Here is a 19,246-nt window from a genome sequence, read left to right on the forward strand (position 1 = left end):
AATAAGAACATGAATGAATGAGGCTGAGATTATGTATAAACATCAAATATGTATCTAAAAATCTTTACAAATACGTAAATATCCGCAATAAAAGTTTTTCTTTCTAAAAATTTTCTGTTTTATGATATTTCCATTGAAAATTTTGATGAATTTCATCTAATGTTTTGGTATTTTTCGTGGTATGTCACTTTTCGAGATGTCACTATAGAAAAATGGCAACGTCGAAGAGATAGTTCACTGCTGTGTCGACGACGACATGTGGCGCCGTCTACATTGTCAATGTTGTTAGGCTTACAAATGGAGTCTAATGGAGTCGATTTAATGAAAATCCTCTGAAAAATCAAAATCAATCGAAAGCATGAGAAATTCCTTCGAAATGGTAAACAGATGGATCAATTTTTTATAAAATTTATATTAGGAAAGTGTGAAATTGTTGTGCGCGCGAGTGAAGGTCTCGAAGTGAAATGTTTACAATCAAGACATGGGAGACACCTCTGCTATATGTCTCACTAGAAATTTCAACGATTTCACATGGAATATTACCTTCCAACGTTGAGTTAGCATGGAATCTACTTTCTTTGCATGCTGATCGACTTTATTACCAACTTTTGAAATGACGAAATTATCCCTCTGAAGGATAGCCAAAGGCTATAATGAAAATTTTATTTTTTTGCATTTAATTGCTGTAGATGTCCATCAACGTCTTCAGTATTCCTTTAACAGTAGATATAAGTAAAATCTAAGATAACAGCTATTTGCTGTTGAAGGAAATCAAAATTTACTGTATTTTTTTGTTACAGACCTAATTATGACCAATCTGCACATTGAGATATTGGATAGCTATGTAGTAAGTCCAATTGTATTAATATTCAACTGTATTTTTACTTCAGTTGTGAAAATTGGGATTGTTTATGTACATAAATATGTAAACATTGCTTAAGCTTCATTCAATATGATACTGTTTACTTCTGTTTTACTGACTATAAGCCTAGATTGATACATTTTACCTTAACTTCAAGTATGATTGCACTGCTTTCTGTTGAGAACAAGTAAAGGATAACATGTACAGAATTTTTCCATTCAAACATTCCCTATTTATACAGCTGTGGTATGTAATTTTTAACACTAAGATAAACTATACCTAGGACTCATCTTTTAGAGCTTTGATAGCTTTGAGTTCCTCTTCAGTGATGTTTGCTTTTGACTTAGTGAGTTTTTCCAGTCTTTTTTTGTTTCCACAGTACTTTATATTGTTCCTTTTCATGTGCAGGAGTGCAGGTACCATACTGTTTACTTCTTTTTTACTGACTATAACCCTAGATTCATACATTTTACTTTAGCTTCGAGTACAATAGCACAGATTTATGTTTTTACTTCAGTTGTGAAAATTGGGATTGTTTATGTTCATAAATATATTAAACATTGCTTAGATTTCATTCTGTTTCATATGAAACTGTCTACTTCTGGTTTATTTACTAGGTATAACCATAGATTGATACCTTTTACATTAGATTTAAGTACAGTTGCACTGTTGCACCTGTTAAGAATAAGTAAATATTAACATGTACAGTACTTTTACATTTAAACATTCCCTTTTTATACAACTTTGGTATGTAATTTTTAACAGATATAAACTTTACTGTACGTAGGACTTGTCTTCTTTTAGAGCTTTGATAGCGTTGAGTTACTGTTTGGTGATGTTTGCTTTTGATTTGCTGCTTTTTCCAGTTACTTTTTGACAGCACCCTATATTCTACCTTTCATATGCAGGTAGTACTTGGCAGACTTTTTCAACTGCACTAATTATCTCCAATTTTGGAACTGAAGTGTGGATAATGGCATAATTCAGACTTTTTGAGAGCATCAGGCTCTTGTATTCAAGCATCTTGTGGATAAATTGACCATTGTTGTGCTGTTAGTATTATGTTTTAATATGTTGTTATATTTGTTGTTACTGACAATATCAAACTACTTAATTGTTAAATCTGTTTGTTTCAATCAACTTAGTCAACAGCATCATGCTGCATGGAACTTTTGTTTTCCAGTTTTTACAGAATATCTAAATAGGAGTGCAATCTTTAATGTTTGTATACAGTTTCGTGAGCAGTGTAAATTGAACTCAAACCACCAATGGCACAAACTGCATAAAAGAGGATAGCGGACAAAACTCAATCAAACTCAATCAAACATGACAAAACCCAATCATCATCACTATCTTTACTTGATCTACCACTGCTTTGAAAAGTTCTATAGAACTACATTTAAACCAGACCCTTAAATTTTTCAACCACAACACTCTCCTTCTTTCTATACTCCTTCCTCCTCTCATACACAGCTGTATTATCAGTCTTAGCATTTCATATTGCTGTTGCCTCATTATATGTCCCAGATATTGCAACCTTTTCATTTGTATTGTGTTGATTATTTCATATTCTTTGTCTATTCAATGCTGCTTCATCAAACTTTGGTTTTGGAGTTTTTATAGAAATTCTAAATAGGAGTGGAACCTTCAATATTTGTATTCCTTATGCTCGGAACAGTGTAAATTGAAACTCAAACCATCAATGACAAAAATTTTATAAAAGAGTACAGACTAGTATTTTATCTATGCTTACATACCATTGTAACTTCCAATGTTTGGCAATATACTTACATACTATTCCCAATGCACTGCTCCCCTGAAAATAGGGTTAAGCGATAAGTTTAACCATTTAGGTGGTTTCTATGGTTTTTGGTAGGCTTAAATCAGCCTCAACAGGATACAAATGGTTGAATTCTGCTTGATATTCAATTAAGGGCCTTCTAGATCATTTATAATTCAGGCAATAGATAATAAATTGCTATTTTTGACAATTTCTGTGGTGCTAAGGCAAAACCCAATATGTCAAAAAATGTGATTTTGCAGCAGATAAGTTCACGGTGTTGTTGTAATAGTGGACATATTGGAAACTAATTGTTATCATCTACTGGTTACATGGATGCGTTTAGCCATATAGGGTTTTGTCATCATATTATTCATCGCTCAATGTACATGTTGACATTAAAAACGAAAAATCGATAATTTTTCCATATCGGGTTTTGCCGTAGTACCACAGATTTGTACTTCATTGAAGAGTGCCAAACGTTCTCAAAGGCTTGAATAATATCTGAAATATTCACAGTGTTGCTTCTTTTATTTCATATATTGTTACACACACTAAGTACTGTTTAATAGGCTTCCTTACACCAAATTAATGTTTTTTTTTGTTTGTTTAATCATTTCCTAGTTTGACTAACATCAGGATTTCTAACTATCTTTCTCAAACAGAGGTTGGATATGATCATCACTATCTTAAATATGTCTACTACTGCTCTGAAGAGTTCTATAGAACTGCATTTAAACCAGTCCCTTAAATTTTTCATCCATGACACTCTTCTATTTCCTATACTCCTTTCTCCTGTTATTTTTCAGATCTACGGCAATTGCTCAAAAACAGTTTCCCGAAAGACAAATCCCCGAAAGCAATTTCCCGAATGGACAACTCCCCGAATGTACAATTCCCCGAATGGATAATTACCCAAATAGACAATTGGCAGATAAACAATTGCCCGAAAAAAGAATTAACCGAAAAATATATTTAAATAGTTATTGCTTTATATGTATTTCCTATATACTAAAACGGTAACTTACATGCTATTTAAATAGTTATTACTGCTTAGATTGTGCTCGAAATATATTATAATATATATTTTTTTATTCATGTTCCCTTCATACTTGTACTGCTGGCATGTTTAGAACTTGGAATAAACATCCAAAGTATGATAAGTGCTATAAGACAAGAATACCCCGACTAAAGACATTGTGGGTGCTTTTTCTATTTCACTCAATGTCTCTTTAGAAGAATCCAATCAGACGGTTTAAAAAGAAGATATGAAACTGATTCAGATTTTGCTTTAAAGCTCCAATTATTGGAGGCATTTGAAACGATTTGCGAGCAAGATGTGTTGACAGCAGAAGCCCAGTCAGTAATTGATTATTTTGAAGATACCTGGATCGGGCGTCCACAAAGAGGTAGATAATGTCGTTTGACCTTATTTTCACATGATATGTCAAATTGTTATGATGGGGTCCAAGAAAGTTTACCAAAAACAAACAATTCCATAGAAGGATGGCATCGAGAATTTAAACAACAGATTTCCGCAGATCATGCAAACATTCGGAGATTAATAAAGGCATATAAAAACTATAATATATTATAATAATAAATCAATTAACGAGATAGCTAGGTCGAACACAATCTAAGCAGTAATAACTTATATAAAGCAATAACTATTTAAATATATTTTTTGGCCAATTCTCTTTTCGGGCAATTGTTTATCTGCCAATTGTCCATGCGGGGAATTGTTTTCGGGCAATTGTCCGGGACCCTTGTTTTTCAATGTAATATCAGTCTTAGCATTTCATATCGCCACCCTGCATTACATGGTCCAGATATTGTAACTTTCTTATTTTTATAATAATAATAATAATAATACTTTATTTGAAATATGATAACCTAATATAAACATGCTAAAGTACATATAGTCAAAACAATACAAGTATTGATATTGTCCATAACATAATTTAAAAAGTAAAAAACTAAAACTAATTTAAAATGTCAATACCTAAAGCCACAAACATTTGATAATTTGAAATTTAAAAAGCTTTATTGCTTATAATTTCATATTTATCTTGATTATTTTTTGGAATATTAGTGGTTAATGCATATATTTTGTTGATTTCAGGCTGTGCAGGGGGAATAAGCCCATCTGCACCAAGTTAGTGCAATGTCCCAGAGAGTTAAAAGGCCTAATCGTATTGAAGATGGCACAATTCCTGTTAAAAGGCGTAAAGTAAGTATTTCTGTAGTTTATGCAGCTATTAACCCTCCAGCAAGTGGGTGAGGTCTATCAGACATCACTCATATAGAAATACCATGTAAGTTTATTTTGTCTCTCCCCTGGAGGGTTAATATGTTGTATTCTGTGTCTTCTATATAATAAAGATTAGCTCATTGCTTGGCTGCTAAAGATTGTATAAATCTAGATTGTATAAAGATATTGTTATAAGCTAAAGATTGATATGTATAAAGCTAAAGATTGTATAAAAGTAGTCGGACCAGATGATATTCCTGGGGAAGTATGGAGAGCATTGGGAGAGACAGGAATAAGTTGGCTAGCAGGTCTATTTAATAGAATTATGGAAGATTGAAAAATGCCAGACGAATGGAGAAGCAGTATAATAGTACCTGTCTACAAAAACAAGGGAGACATACAACAATGCACAAACTACAGGGCTATAAAACTACTTAGCCACACCATGAAAATATGGGAGAGAGTAATTGATAGACGGATACATGAAGAAACCGAAATATCCGATAATCAATCTGGCTTTATGCAGGGCAGATCAACAAGAGATGCAATTTTCATTGTAAGTCAACTGATGGAAAAATACAGGAATAAAGAGACCAGCGCTCATATGGTATTCATTGATCTTGAGAAAGCATATGATAGAGTTCTTCGAGAGATTCTGTGGTGGGCACTCAATAAGAAAGGAGTCCCTGGCGAATATGTAAAGATTGTGAGAGATATGTATGAGGGAGTAACAACTAGTGTTAGGACAGGTGTGGGAGAGACTGATAAATTTCAGGTGAAAGTAGGATTGCACCAAGGATAGGTGCTTAGTCCTTATTTATTCTCATTAGTTTTGGACCAGATAACAGCGAAACTTAGGGATGCGCAAAAATTTCAAAACATTGATATTTACATCGAATGATGTATCAAACGACTAACATCGATTTTACTGAATTATCGGATTGAAAACATCAATGTTTTAATATCGAAACATCGCCCATTACCACAGCAGCCATCTACAGGATCTTTTAATAAAGTACAAATACAGATGACATGTGACATGTCGAATCTTCTATTTTGACAAATAACATTAAATATGTTTGGGTTTGTATTTGTAAAATATAAATAAAACAAATGTATGATTCTATGTTTTTACCTATTTACCTATAAATAAGATCAAACATTAAAATAAGATCAGTGAAAATGTACAAAAATTTTCCAAAAACATCGCTAAAAACATCGACATAAATATCGATGTTCGCCGATATTATCGAAACAAAAAAAAATCAATGTAAAAATCGATTATTGAAAGCAGAATATCGATGTTTTTAATTCATCGATATATCGTATCCCTAAGCGAACCTACAGGGTAGTATTCCATGGTGCCTAATGTATGCTGATGATGTAGTGTTAATAGGAAATAGTGAAAGAGACTTAGAACAAAAACTGGAACAGTGGAGACAAGCTCTGGAGGAAAAAGGTTTAAAACTTAGTAGGACAAAAACAGAGTATTTGGAATGTTCATTTAAAGATGGAGTTACTACAAATGAAATGGTATCTTTGGATGCTGAAATGATTGTGAAAAGCAATAGTTTTAAGTACCTAGGATCGGTATTACAGAGTAATGGAGAAATAGATGGAGATGCATGCAGTAGAATTAGGGCTGGATGGATGAAGTGGAAAGAAGCGAGTGGTGTGTTGTGTGACAGAAAAATTCCAATGAAACTGAAGGGAAAATTCTATAAAACAGCCATTAGACCGGCTATGATGCACGGAACTGAATGTTGGGCAGTGAAAAAGAAAGAGGAACAACGAATGCATGTGGCGGAAATGAGAATGCTTAGATGGATGAGTGGAGTGACAAAGAAGGATAAAATTAGAAATGAGTATATTAGGGGAAGTCTAGGTGTGGCACCAATTGATCCCAAAATGAGAGAGCATAGGTTAAGATGGTTTGGTCATGTTCAACGTCGAGACGTTAATTACCCAATACGAAGAATAGCTGAAGTGCAGATTCCTGGAAGGAGTAGGAGAGGAAGACCTGGGGGGAGGCGATAAGGCAGGACATGTTGGTAAAGGGGATTAACATTGATATGACCCAAGATAGAATTGTGTGGAGAAGTGCAATTAGGGAAGCCGACCCCGCATAGGGATAAGGCAAAGAGAATGATGATGATGACATTAAAATACATTCAAGACACAATAAAAAAGGTATAGTTTGCAGACAACAGTGGAAGATTCAAGACAGGTGGTTGCCTTTTCAACTACATAATTATAAATTTTAACCAACAGTCTTAATGTAACAACATTAGGTACATACAGAAATGTTGCATGATGATTTAACTATCGTCTGGATAGTGGATAAGATATGGTCCAGATGGTTACCTATTAACTTTCTTAAATTATGTTTCCTCAATTTAACTGTTAGTTAACATATTCCATACTGATGATACCCATTCCATTATTCTAGAACACTGTATCAGCTTGTACAGATCTAGAGAATGAATACTATATGTTTTTGAAGTCACTCAATATTCTTTGAAATGTGTGATGCCTGCCATTTAATGACTCACAGTCATGCAAGCTATGGTTGACAGTTGTCTCTTGACTGGCGCATATCCAAGAAGGAAGTATATAATGACTGAATTGATCTAAACTACAACTGTTTAAAAAAGATTGTAGATTTGATGCAATAAGAACATCTCTAGAAATCTTTTCTTATGAAACAACCAGCACTAGGGCCTGTCCAGGACTGAATGAATAGGTGGAATTAAGCATTAGTAAATTGAATCTATAAAAACACAATGATAAGCATTGCTCAAGAATAGAACTTCAAAGTTTTTGACTGTTTAGTAAAATAATTAAACTATTGTAAAGTCCTATTACTTTTCTATAAATTTCAATTACAAATAAACTGTTACTTCCAAAAGCTTAATAGGAGCTGAAAAAAAAGGATAGATGAACATAATATACTGACTAAAATAAGAAAATGAATGCCAGTAATATACAGTGATGAGATACTGTGACAGGAGAACTCTACTATCTCATCGCCAGTTGTCATACTCCTCTGATACGTCTAAAGGTGGGAAACTATGTAATGTAATGTTAATTTATACGTTTATAACGATAATTTCCACCTCCATTAGTTTCTTCTCTTTTTGTTTCGCAATGTATTATGTTTTCCATCTTTTGCGTCATTTTGCTGGTTATTAGCTCGCTCATCACTGTATATGAGTAGAAAAAGGAAGATCTGAATAAGTTAAGATCTAAGGAACAAACGGTGGAATAGATCAGAATGGAGAAAAATTCTTGAAAGACCAAGATTCAAAAATGATTGTTGAGCCAATGATGATGATGAATTGGACTATTATTATTATTTGACAATACGCCTTTCATTATATTAAAGATAAGAATAAGCATCATACATGATCTAGTATTGTGGTGACATCAAGAAGAGAAAGTAAGGGCAGTGTGAGCCCTGAGGTATCCCTGAGCTCACATAGATTATGAATGATTGCTAATCTTCACAATATGGCTTCTTCCTATAATAAAATTCTTCAGCCACCTCAACAAAGACTTATGAAACTCCAGAGCAAAAAGTTTGGCAATCAGCAAATCATGGTTCACTTGATCAAAGGCTTTTGAAAAATCAGTATACGACATAGTCAACTTGCAATTTTCTCTCAAAAACATTCAAGAAATAAAACCATGCTGTAGGGGTAATATATTGTTACATCAACCCCTTGCCTATCGAATATCAGTCCAAGGTTCGATGATCTATAACACACTAGCCTACAAGCTGATAGAATATATGCAATCAACTGTTGAGTCGCAGGTGCAGGTGCGACAGTATCGAGAAACTTCTACGAAATCTGGAAGCCAAATGGAATTTATAAATGTTAAATTAAATGGTTGAGAGTTAATCTAAGAAATAAATTTCTAGTGTCAAGCAATAAATAAATGTTATAAATTAGTTGTGTTTTTTAGTGTTAGTGTTAGAAAATTTTAAATAAAAACTAAAATAAAACGTTTTTTTCAGCGCACGGCGGCGGAGGAAGAAGAAGCGACCGCCTTGGCAGCATCCTCAGCAGCTGCCGCCGTTGGACCAGGCGGCAATGCCTGTGGTGCCGGTGGAGCGGGTGGTGCCGCCTGGCAGGCACCACGATCTAATGAGCTGAAGAGTATTTACAACAGAACCACAACAGAGGCACCAGCAGAATTGTTCCGTAAAGATCTGATAAGGTTAGTATATGGATGATAGATTATACTTTTCTCTGGATGATAGATTATAGAAGTAAGGAAGGTTATGTATAAATACTAGATGGTTTGTTAAGTAACCTCCACTAAAATAAAAAATATGTTTTTCCAAAAAGTTCTTTTATTTTATTCGATATAGTCTCTTTTTAGCTCAATACAACTATTCCAGTGATTTTCCAACTTTGTCGTGCCATAACTCTGGAAACTCTGCAAGATAGGTGTTTGTTTGATCAATTCTCTCTTCATTTGAGCTAAATTTTTTATTTACAAGCCATCTATTTAGATTTTGGCACACATAATAATTGGAGGGTGCCAAATCAGGAGAATAAGCTGGATGAGAAAGCAATTCGAAGCCCCGCTCATGAATTTTGCCATTGTCATAAAGCTCTTGTGAGTCAATGGGGCCGTTTCTCGCTTAGTTCTTGCTTCAGTTTGTTCAATAATGCACAGTAAGCTTGGCTATTGATAGTTTTACATTTTTCAAGATAGTCAATTAAAATTATGATAGATAGATAGATAGATCTTTATTTGAAGTAGGAAAAAACCTAATATACATAAGTTATGAAAAAAATTACAATGTGAAGTTATGCTATACATAAAAAGTTATTTGTTACAGGTAATCACAATGTTGAAATATATCTGACATAAAATCATAGGTAATATTTATAATAATAATAAAATAAAAAATATATATAAAACATAAAGCCAACAAAAAGGTACATCATATAACAAAGACACATACATTGAAAAAAGATAACTCTAAAATTTGCAGTTATCTTTTCACAAATCTTTTATATATTTCCTTAATTCACTTTTAAATAATAAAAATGACTTACAATCCTTCAAATGTATGGGTAGTTCATCATATTCTTGAAAACTCCTAAATAATAAAGATGCCATTGAGTTGGTTAGATTAACTCTGTTTACATAAATGTTGTTTTTATTTCTTGTGTCATGGTCATGTATGTCACTATGAAAACAAATAAACTGGTGAAAATAAGGTGGAGCTAAGCAGTTAATTATTTTATAAATTAACAACATTGTAAAATAGTACAGTCTCTGCTTTACTGAAAACCACTGAAGCGTCTTTAACATAGTTACTGTAGAAGTATAACGATTAGTTTTTAATATAATACGCATACCACGATTTTGGAGTTTCTGAAGTTGGTTCATTTTATTTAGATTAAATAAATGTAGAACAGAAGCACAATAATCGAAGTGAGGTTGGATGATGGTGTTGTACACCGTTAGTTTAGCGAAAGTTGACAAGTTTTTTGCAGTTCTTGAAAAAAAGTATAATTGTGTACTATTTTTTTATTAATGTAATTAAAATGTTCATCGAAATTGAGAAAGTTATCCAATTGAAAACCCAAATATTTAATAGTTGATACTACTTCAATTTGCTCACCATCAATCCCTATACTGACGTTATTTAAATTCAACAGATTAAATTTATATTTGGTTGTAAAAATAATTGCTTTTGTTTTATTGACATTTAACTTTAGTTTATTGCTTTTAAGAAAAATATCCACTTTTTGCAATACCCTATTCATTTTTGCAACTGCTGAATTTAAATCTGTGTCAGCTAAAGCTAACACAGTGTCATCAGCAAAAAGATTAATAAATTCACAATCAACAAAGAGTTCTATGTCATTTAAATAAAGAATAAAAAGTAAAGGTCCTAAGACACTTCCCTGAGGCACTCCTGTGTTAATTTCAATCTCTGATGATACTTCATTATTGTAACGTACTTTTTGTTTACGACCTCGAAGATAGTCACTTAACCAATCATAAAATATATACCTTACCGCCAATACCATACTGCTGAAGCTTTTGTAATAAAATATTCCTGTCTATAATTTCGAAAGCTCTTTTAAGATCTAACAATACACTTACAACATATTTATTATTATCAATATCATTTTTAAATTTACTTATTGTTAATTGAATAGCTGTCTCACATGAGTATTTTTTTCTGAAACCAGACTGACTACCAAGTAGAATAGCATTGTTCGTAACGTGGTCAAGTAGTTGCTCGTATACAATCAATTCTAAAAGTTTTTCAATTGGAGGTAAAGTATTGATTGGTCTAAATTCGTTAGCTTTTATTGTACTGTGAATTTTTTGAATAGGTATAATTGTGCTAGTTTTAAGTTCCGATGGAACTTTACCAGTATCGAGTGACGTATTAATTAAATGTAAAATAACGTGGCCAATCGTTTGAAATACTTCTTTTAAATTATGCCTTTGCAATCCCAAAATACAATGTCCAATGCTGTGTTTTCGTTATATTCTCTGATGTGTTGTAGTGGATTCTGGTTTCATCAATGGTTACCAATACGCCAAATGTCTGACAGATTGCCCTTTGTAAGATCCAAACACTGTTGAGAAGTAGTTTTGGTCAATGACCAGTAAACGTGGCACCCATTGGCAATATAATTTTTTAGTTTAGACTTTTTAGTATGAAGGAGGTTACTTATTAGACCACCAGATAAGTAAAAAATCTTGTGTGATACTAAAGAAAAATTCTTCTTTATGAATTGATAAAATTTGTAATTCTATATTTTCGTTCTAGTGCTATGAAACTACCAGATTCAGAACCATTGGCCTCTGATGAATATTGGGTGATAATAGACCAGTGGAAGCAGGAATGGGAGAGAGGTGTCCAAGTGCCGGTCAATCCAGACAGTCTACCAGAACCATTGGTCAGCATCAAGCCAAGCCTTTCGTCTACCTTTAGACCACATAACACAGACTTTAAACTGTAAGTTTGGCTCTTTATTCTACTTTGTTTTTGAAATATTATAATAATTTTTTTAAAATACGTTCCATAGATTAAACCAGAAAAAAATAGTATTTTGAACTGTGACTTATGATGAGTTGTTTAATAACATGTAACAGGTTTTATCTAAAGAAACATATCCGAAACTATCATAGGTGATAATAGTAACATAATACATTATTCTGGTAATACATAAATATTGTGAGTCAGAAACTAATCAAAATGTTTATTAGTCTAGAATCTAGAAGATAGAATGTTGATAAGTATGTATCGATTCTTCTACTTGGGAGTACCGCGATTTTGTTTACCTTTTTTTTTAACAAATAGTCAATAAAATTTTCGCTACAAAAAATTCAAAGAAATAATAAAATGGTTCATGCATGATCTGTGGTAAAGGAATGTAGACACACTTATAAACATTACTTCGTAAATAAATGTAAACAAAACAATTATATTATAAGTGAAATTAAAGTATGATTAATGCAGTAACCAATATTGACTAATATCATCAACAGGTGAATGTTAGGCAGGACTTTTTGCCCGAATGACAATATTGGTTATCTCTTAAAAAGTCTAGTAAAATCGGTATAGTCTATAATAAAAAGTATGTAATAATATAATCCTTTCTTTATTAATTTTCTCTTCTTAGTACATGTCCGACCTATTTCAATATTTATATGTTTGACTATATTTGTTTCATTTATGTGGTTATTTATCTCGTTGTTAAATAATCATCTAAAAACTTTTCGTCTTGGATTTTTTGGTCAATAATTGTTCTGAGGATATTCCTTTCTATTATTTTTAGCTTCTCTTTGTCTCTATTTAGTCCAGGGCGCATCTGTTTTGAGATGGATGTTGAGAGGTGACTCAAATTTTTTTGCAGAAATTGCTTGAAAATAACTCAAATAATAATATTTGAGTTATCCTCCCACTTAAAATGGTCCGGAACATTGTTTAAATAATCAAAATGTCAAAATATGAAGGAAAAATTCGATATTTTTTTTAGTTTTTTGATTATAACTTTAAAACTATTCATTTCTGAGAAAAGTTGTACTGACATAAAAGTTGCGTAATTAAATTTCGTACAATATAGAATTGGTTAACAATTTTAAAAAATAGTCACCCTTGCTGCAAAATAGGAATAATTGCGAAAAAAACCACACAAAAACAAGTATTCACATTTTACGTTTTTCAACCATTTATGCCTTAGGACCTTCATATTTTACCCAGAAAAACTTTATGATATAGTAAAACAACACTGTAAATTTCATTAGGATCGGTTTAATAGATTTTGCAAAATAAATTTTGCAAAATAAATTTTGCAATCCAGCTTTCGCAAAAAAATTTATTTTTTTTAAATGTTGGACTGAAAATAAAGCAGATAGCAAGTTGAATTTTTTTTTGCTTATAGAAGTGTACTGTACCTTTCATTTGCAATTTGCAAAATTAAAATCGATGAATTACCACGGCGTCAGGAAATCTTTTAAATAAACATTAATTTTTGGTGCTACGCGCAGGACAGCGGTGTTCGATTCACACAAGTTGATTTCCACCAAAATTTCTTCCAATCTTTATCTAATATATTATTTTCTTACTCTATATTTTGTTGTATTTTAATATTTTAATTCCACAAAAATCAAACTAATTTTATTATTGTTTGTGAAATATGTTTAAACAATTGCATATATTTAAAAATAATAAACTTTTATTCTCTAAGTTAAAATATATGAACAAAGAAATTTTTTGCTAAAAAACGTGTTATTTCAAAGGATAGAGTATGTGTTTTTATTTTGCAATAAACAAATTTATTTATTTATATCGAAATGTAATAAAAATTAAAATGTATCAATCATTATCAAAGGTCATTGGAATGCCCAACCTTAGCAAACTATCCGCTGTCCTGGGCGTAGCAGCAATAATTAATGTTTATTTAAAAAATTTCTTGACGCCGTGGTAGTTAATAGATTTTAATTTTACAAATTGCAAATGAAAGGTACAGTACACTTCTATACGCAAAAAAATTTCAACTTGCTATCTGCTTTATTTTTAGTCCTGTAACATTTTGAACAAATGATTTTTTTTTGCGAAAGCTGGATTGCAAAATTTATTTTGCAAAATCTATTGAACCGATCTTAATGAAATTTACAGTATTGTTTTACTGTATCATAATGTTTTTCTGGGTGAAATATGAAGGTCCTAAGTGTAGCATAAATGGTTGAAAAACGTAAAATGCGAATACTTGTTTTTGTATGGTTTTTTCGCAGTTATTGCTATTTTGCAACAAGGGTGACTATTTTTTAAATTCATATCCAATTCTGTATTGTAGGAAATTTAATTACGCAACTTTTATGTGAGTAAAACTTTTCTCGGAAATGAATACTTTTAAAGTTATATTCAAAAACTCTGGAAGGAAGGGCCGCCCGAGAACTTTATCGTACCGATCTATTATCGTTATCGTACTAGATACTGACATTCTATAAAAATAAAAGTTACTCGTTATTTTGATATTTTAGAAACACCTTGTATACTTGAAAATATTTTATGGTTCTACGCATCATTAATTCCTGCATTTGAGAGAATGTTCGGGGACACACTATAGATTATTGCATACCTAAATCAATAGAATATTAGTCATACTTTCATTTCAAATTAGTTCATTTTTCTGAGAAATTAATAGTTTACAATATTTGCATTTTACTGCATGGATTTTAATGACATTTTGGGAGTAGCCCAAAGCCCAATCTCCTACTACTATGGCGCTTTTATCATGGGGGCGGTTCCCACCACTTCTCGGGGATAGAACATTTTTATTTTCGAACTGCATGGAACAAAAGGAAGAATTTTAAGAAAAGTTAAAAATGCGCTCTATAATTTGATCTTATTTTTTTCATCCGTCCAACTGTTTGAAAGTAGAAATAACATTATATTAAGAGGTATTGCAAAAGAAAAACAATTCATTTAAATTCTGGTGGATGATGGGTTAAATGTATGTACTTCTCATTTTTCCTTAAAGTACATTAGTCATATATTCTTTTGCACCATATCTCGCTTAGTTTGAATGTAACCGACATTTTAACCGTGCTCGTTTTAAATGCCTTTTCAAACACTACAAAAGCATGAGTACTTTGGGCATGCACCAAAAAAACAAACTCTTTTTACCTACCATATCTCTTTTTGTATTATAAATAGAAAATTTACGAAGGAACGAATCTCTTTATTATTTATAATCTAAAAAAATTTATATACTGTTTTTAGTTTGATGCATAGTTTTTAAGGTATTCACAAAAAATCGTCCGAAAACGTGTCATTTTTAAATGAAAATGGCCAATTTTCAACTACGCATAACTCAAAAAGTATCGAGTTCTCAAAAAAAAAGTATAGATCAGTTTTTGCTTAAAAATAGGTTCTCTAGCCACCTCCATGCTTATTTTGACCAACAAATTTTCCACCCCCTTGAAGGGGTGGGAATTGCCCCAAGATAAAAGCGCCATATTATATAGGGTAGATTTTGTTTCTTGAGCTATTCCCTACTTACTGTGAAAATATCAAGTACATCGATGTAGTAGGATGGAATTCGGAGCCAAATACCCTCATTGACTGCCCTATAATAATGCTCTGCTATGATCGCGTGAGGGGGGACACACACAAGATTCTAGCAAAATTTCTATTTTCTGTAACTTTTCGAGTTTTTGAGCTACAACAACGAGTTTTATGTCATTGGAAAGGTAATTTTACATTCTTTCAAAATATGTAAAAATATACAGGTATCTAAAAAATTAGGATTTTTTTTTTCATTTCCGGTTCAACCGGAAGCCATATTGTGGGTAAAATTTATTGAACTAATAGATAATAAAGTACTCTATATGTCTGCCAAATTTCAAATTTTAGTTTCTATTACAGAGGAAGTTACGGACACTCGAATATTTTTTTATAAAAAATTTATAACTCCCCTCCTATGAGGAGATAAGAAATCTGACTAATGTTATTCAATTTACCGATAATATATCAAAAATATATCAAAAAATAAACAAATTCCTTGGAGCCATTTTTGAGAAAATCTAGTTCAAAGTTATGTCAAATTTTGACCCCTTAAATATAGGCAACCCATAACTTTTTCTGAAAAACGATAATATTCTTGTTATAGGCCCATCTTTAGGCTATATAAATGTTTTTTCAAATTAAATTTATCTTAAACAAGTTTTTAGATTGGTAGGGAAATGTATCGGGTGGGCGGTCGGCCATGCTGGCCGCCATTTTGGATTTGGAAATGTCAAATTCCGTATTTATATTCACCTATCGATAAGCTAACTTTATGTTAAATTTCATTCGTTTCGGTCAAAATTTGCAAAAATGGGCCCCAAATAACCCCCCTATTTCGGCCCCCCTTTGAGAAGTTTTTTTCAAAAGCCTAGTTTCTTGACAAAATTCTCTTAAACTTACTCATACCAAATTTCATCGAAATCGGTCCGGTAGTTTTTGCTGGGCGGTGGCGACATACGTACGTACATACGTACATATGTACATACTTCCGACATGTTTTTTTTATTTGCTTTTTACACTCAGGGGGACTCAAAACGTCAAAAAAAAGTAAAACCTGAAAAAAAATTTTTTGCACGATCCTATAACTTTATCTATTACACTCATACTACATATGTAGTACGATAAAGTAAAAACGAAGAAAATAATCGAATTTTTCCTTCATTTTTTGACATTTTGATTATTTAAACAGTGTTCCGGACGTTTTTGAGAGGGAGTATAACTCAAATATTATTATTCGAGTTATTTTCAAGCAATTTCTGCAAAAAAATTTGAGTCACCTCTCAACGTCCAAATGTACTAATATTTTTACAGACGCTCCCTGGTCTAATTAGTCAGGCACATTGTTTCTGCGTGGTTATGACAGGCATGATTATTGTTTTATGTATTTATTTTCATTTTGGTGTTTTTACAGATATGTCTGTCTTTTAGTAGTTTTTGATAATTCCAATTTGCTCATTTCCCGCTTTTACTCTTTCAGTTATTTCTGCGCTTCTGTTTGAGCTCTATATTGCTACACGTAGACACTTAACTCTCTTTACCTTTTGGAATATACATTGTTCAATCTGTATATTATATATTTTAGATTTTTCGTAAAGATTGACATAAACTTCTTCTTTTCTTCTACTCTTTTAGTGCTTTAATTTTTGCTTTCTAAATCGCCAGGGTATTCTTCCTTTGACTTGTCACTTGGAGTATACATCTGAATAATATTTAGGCTTCTATGGGTTATTGGTAACTTCAACATATAGCTACTCTTTTATTTAGAAGGATGAAGTATGTGATTGATGTTCTAGTTTGGTTCCTCTTGAATAATGGTATAATAATCTATCTTTTGTTTTTTATTTTTCTGAACCATGCAATCTTAATTCATTCATCCACTATATTTGTATATTTAATACAATGGGACCTAGCCGGGTAAGATGATGAAAACTGCCCCCAACTCGATTCGAATTCCATATAGGTCACCGTTTAGCATATACAGGGTGATTGATTAGTAGGGTAAAGCTCAATAGCTCCGCTATAGTAATAGATAGCAATAGAAGTTAATAACAAAAATTTTAGCCACCTTTGAGCTTCACATTACAAAATTAGTTAGAATGTTACAGGGTGTTCGATAACACAGTGGCAGACCAAACTTATGTTTTTTTTTTAAATGGAACACCCTATATTTTATTTTAAATTCGAAATCCTGTTAACTTCTCCATCACAAAAATATAAAGGTTTGTTATGTTGTACAGGGTATTTACAAAGTTATAACCAATTTTATATGAAAATCGTAACAAGTTCAACTCCCTGTATAAATAAAAATAAGCAAAACAACAATTGTTTATTAATGCCATATTTTTTAACGTATTGTCAAAATTTTTAAGAATGGTCGATATTGCTAATTTTCTTTATATCAAATACAGGGTGAGTCAAAACGCAAGTAGGTACATTATTTTCTCAGTAATTTTAAATGGAACAACCTGTATTTTATATCACTATTGAAAAGTACCATTACCGTACTTTAATTTTTAGATAACATTCCCTATGTCTAAATTTATTAGTTTTCGAGATATTTTCATTTTTCAATGGACCAGTAGCGTGGCCACCCAAATCACCAGAATTTAATAAACTGGACTGATTTTTTTGGGGTTACGTTAATAATTAAGTTTATAAAATACCTCCAACAACAAGGGATGAGATGAAAAATAGAATACAAAGTGTATTTCGATGTGTTAATTTACAAATGCTCCGTAGAGTAAGTAGCTCATTCAATGATCGTTTTTAGGCGTACATAAATGTGTTATGAGATAATTTTGAACACCTTATGTAATTAAATATTAAAAATATTTTATTAAAAGTAGCTTCTAATTTTTTCAAACATGTTATTTTGCAAAATGTATTACTGATAAATTATGTTTCGTTCTTTATTTGTTACATTGTTACATTTACATACAAAAGTAGTGTTTAATTGTCTTCACAAAATATTGTATTTTGTGTTTGTATGTTTTTTTGTAAAATTTATTACTAATTTTCTTTGTTTATTTGTTGCATTTACATAAAAAGATAGTTTTTAATTGTTTCAAAAATGTTGCATGTAGTGGGTGTGTTTTTGTTTGTAAAATGTATTAATAATAAATTATTTTTATTTCTTTATTTGCTACAGTGTTACATTGATTACCGGATTGATAATCGGTAATCTTCAATTGTCAATTCAGTCATGGCTTACTTAAAATTTAGATAAATTTAAACACCTAAAATAATTTGCTCTGACACATGAAAATATCTCGAAAACTAATAAATTTGGGCATAGGGAATGTTATATAAAAATTAAAGTACGTTAATGTTACTTTTCAATAATGATATAAAATACAGGGTGTTCCATTTAACATTACTGAGAAAATTATGTACTTGCGTTTTGACTCACCCTGTATTTGATGTAAAGAAAGTTAGCAATATCAATAATTCTTAAAAATTTTTACAATAAATAACAAATATGGCATTAATAAACCATTGTTGTTGTGCTTATTTTTATTTATACAGGGAGTTGAACTTGTTACGATTTTCATACAAAATTGGTTATAACTTTGTATAACATTACAAACCTTTTATATTTTTGTGATGGAGAAGTTAACAGGATTTCGAATATAAAATAAAATATAGGGTGTTCCATTTAAAAAAACATATGTTAGGTCTGCCACTGTGTTACCGAACACCCTGTAACATTCTAATTTTGTAATGTGAAGCTCAAAGGTGGCTAAAATTTTTGTTATTAACTTTTATTGCTATCTATTACTATAGCGGAGCTATTGA

General features: G+C 31.5%; 1 protein-coding gene across 1 annotated transcript in view; it reads left to right on the forward strand.

The window, feature by feature from the left end:
- Nucleotides 1-252: 252 nt before the first annotated feature.
- The window catches only part of LOC114335159 (uncharacterized), a 92,579-nt gene continuing 73,585 nt past the window's right edge, over nucleotides 253-19,246 (forward strand). The window contains exons 1-5 of the mRNA XM_028285339.2: nucleotides 253-379; nucleotides 801-847; nucleotides 4,765-4,872; nucleotides 8,912-9,114; nucleotides 11,705-11,893. Coding sequence (XP_028141140.2) covers nucleotides 4,807-4,872; nucleotides 8,912-9,114; nucleotides 11,705-11,893 — 458 coding nt within the window. The 5' untranslated portion in view covers nucleotides 253-379; nucleotides 801-847; nucleotides 4,765-4,806. The remainder of the gene's footprint in view (nucleotides 380-800; nucleotides 848-4,764; nucleotides 4,873-8,911; nucleotides 9,115-11,704; nucleotides 11,894-19,246) is intronic.

This window comes from Diabrotica virgifera, chromosome 9 (genome assembly GCF_917563875.1).
Source record: "Diabrotica virgifera virgifera chromosome 9, PGI_DIABVI_V3a".
NCBI classification, from domain to species: Eukaryota; Metazoa; Arthropoda; class Insecta; order Coleoptera; family Chrysomelidae; genus Diabrotica; species Diabrotica virgifera.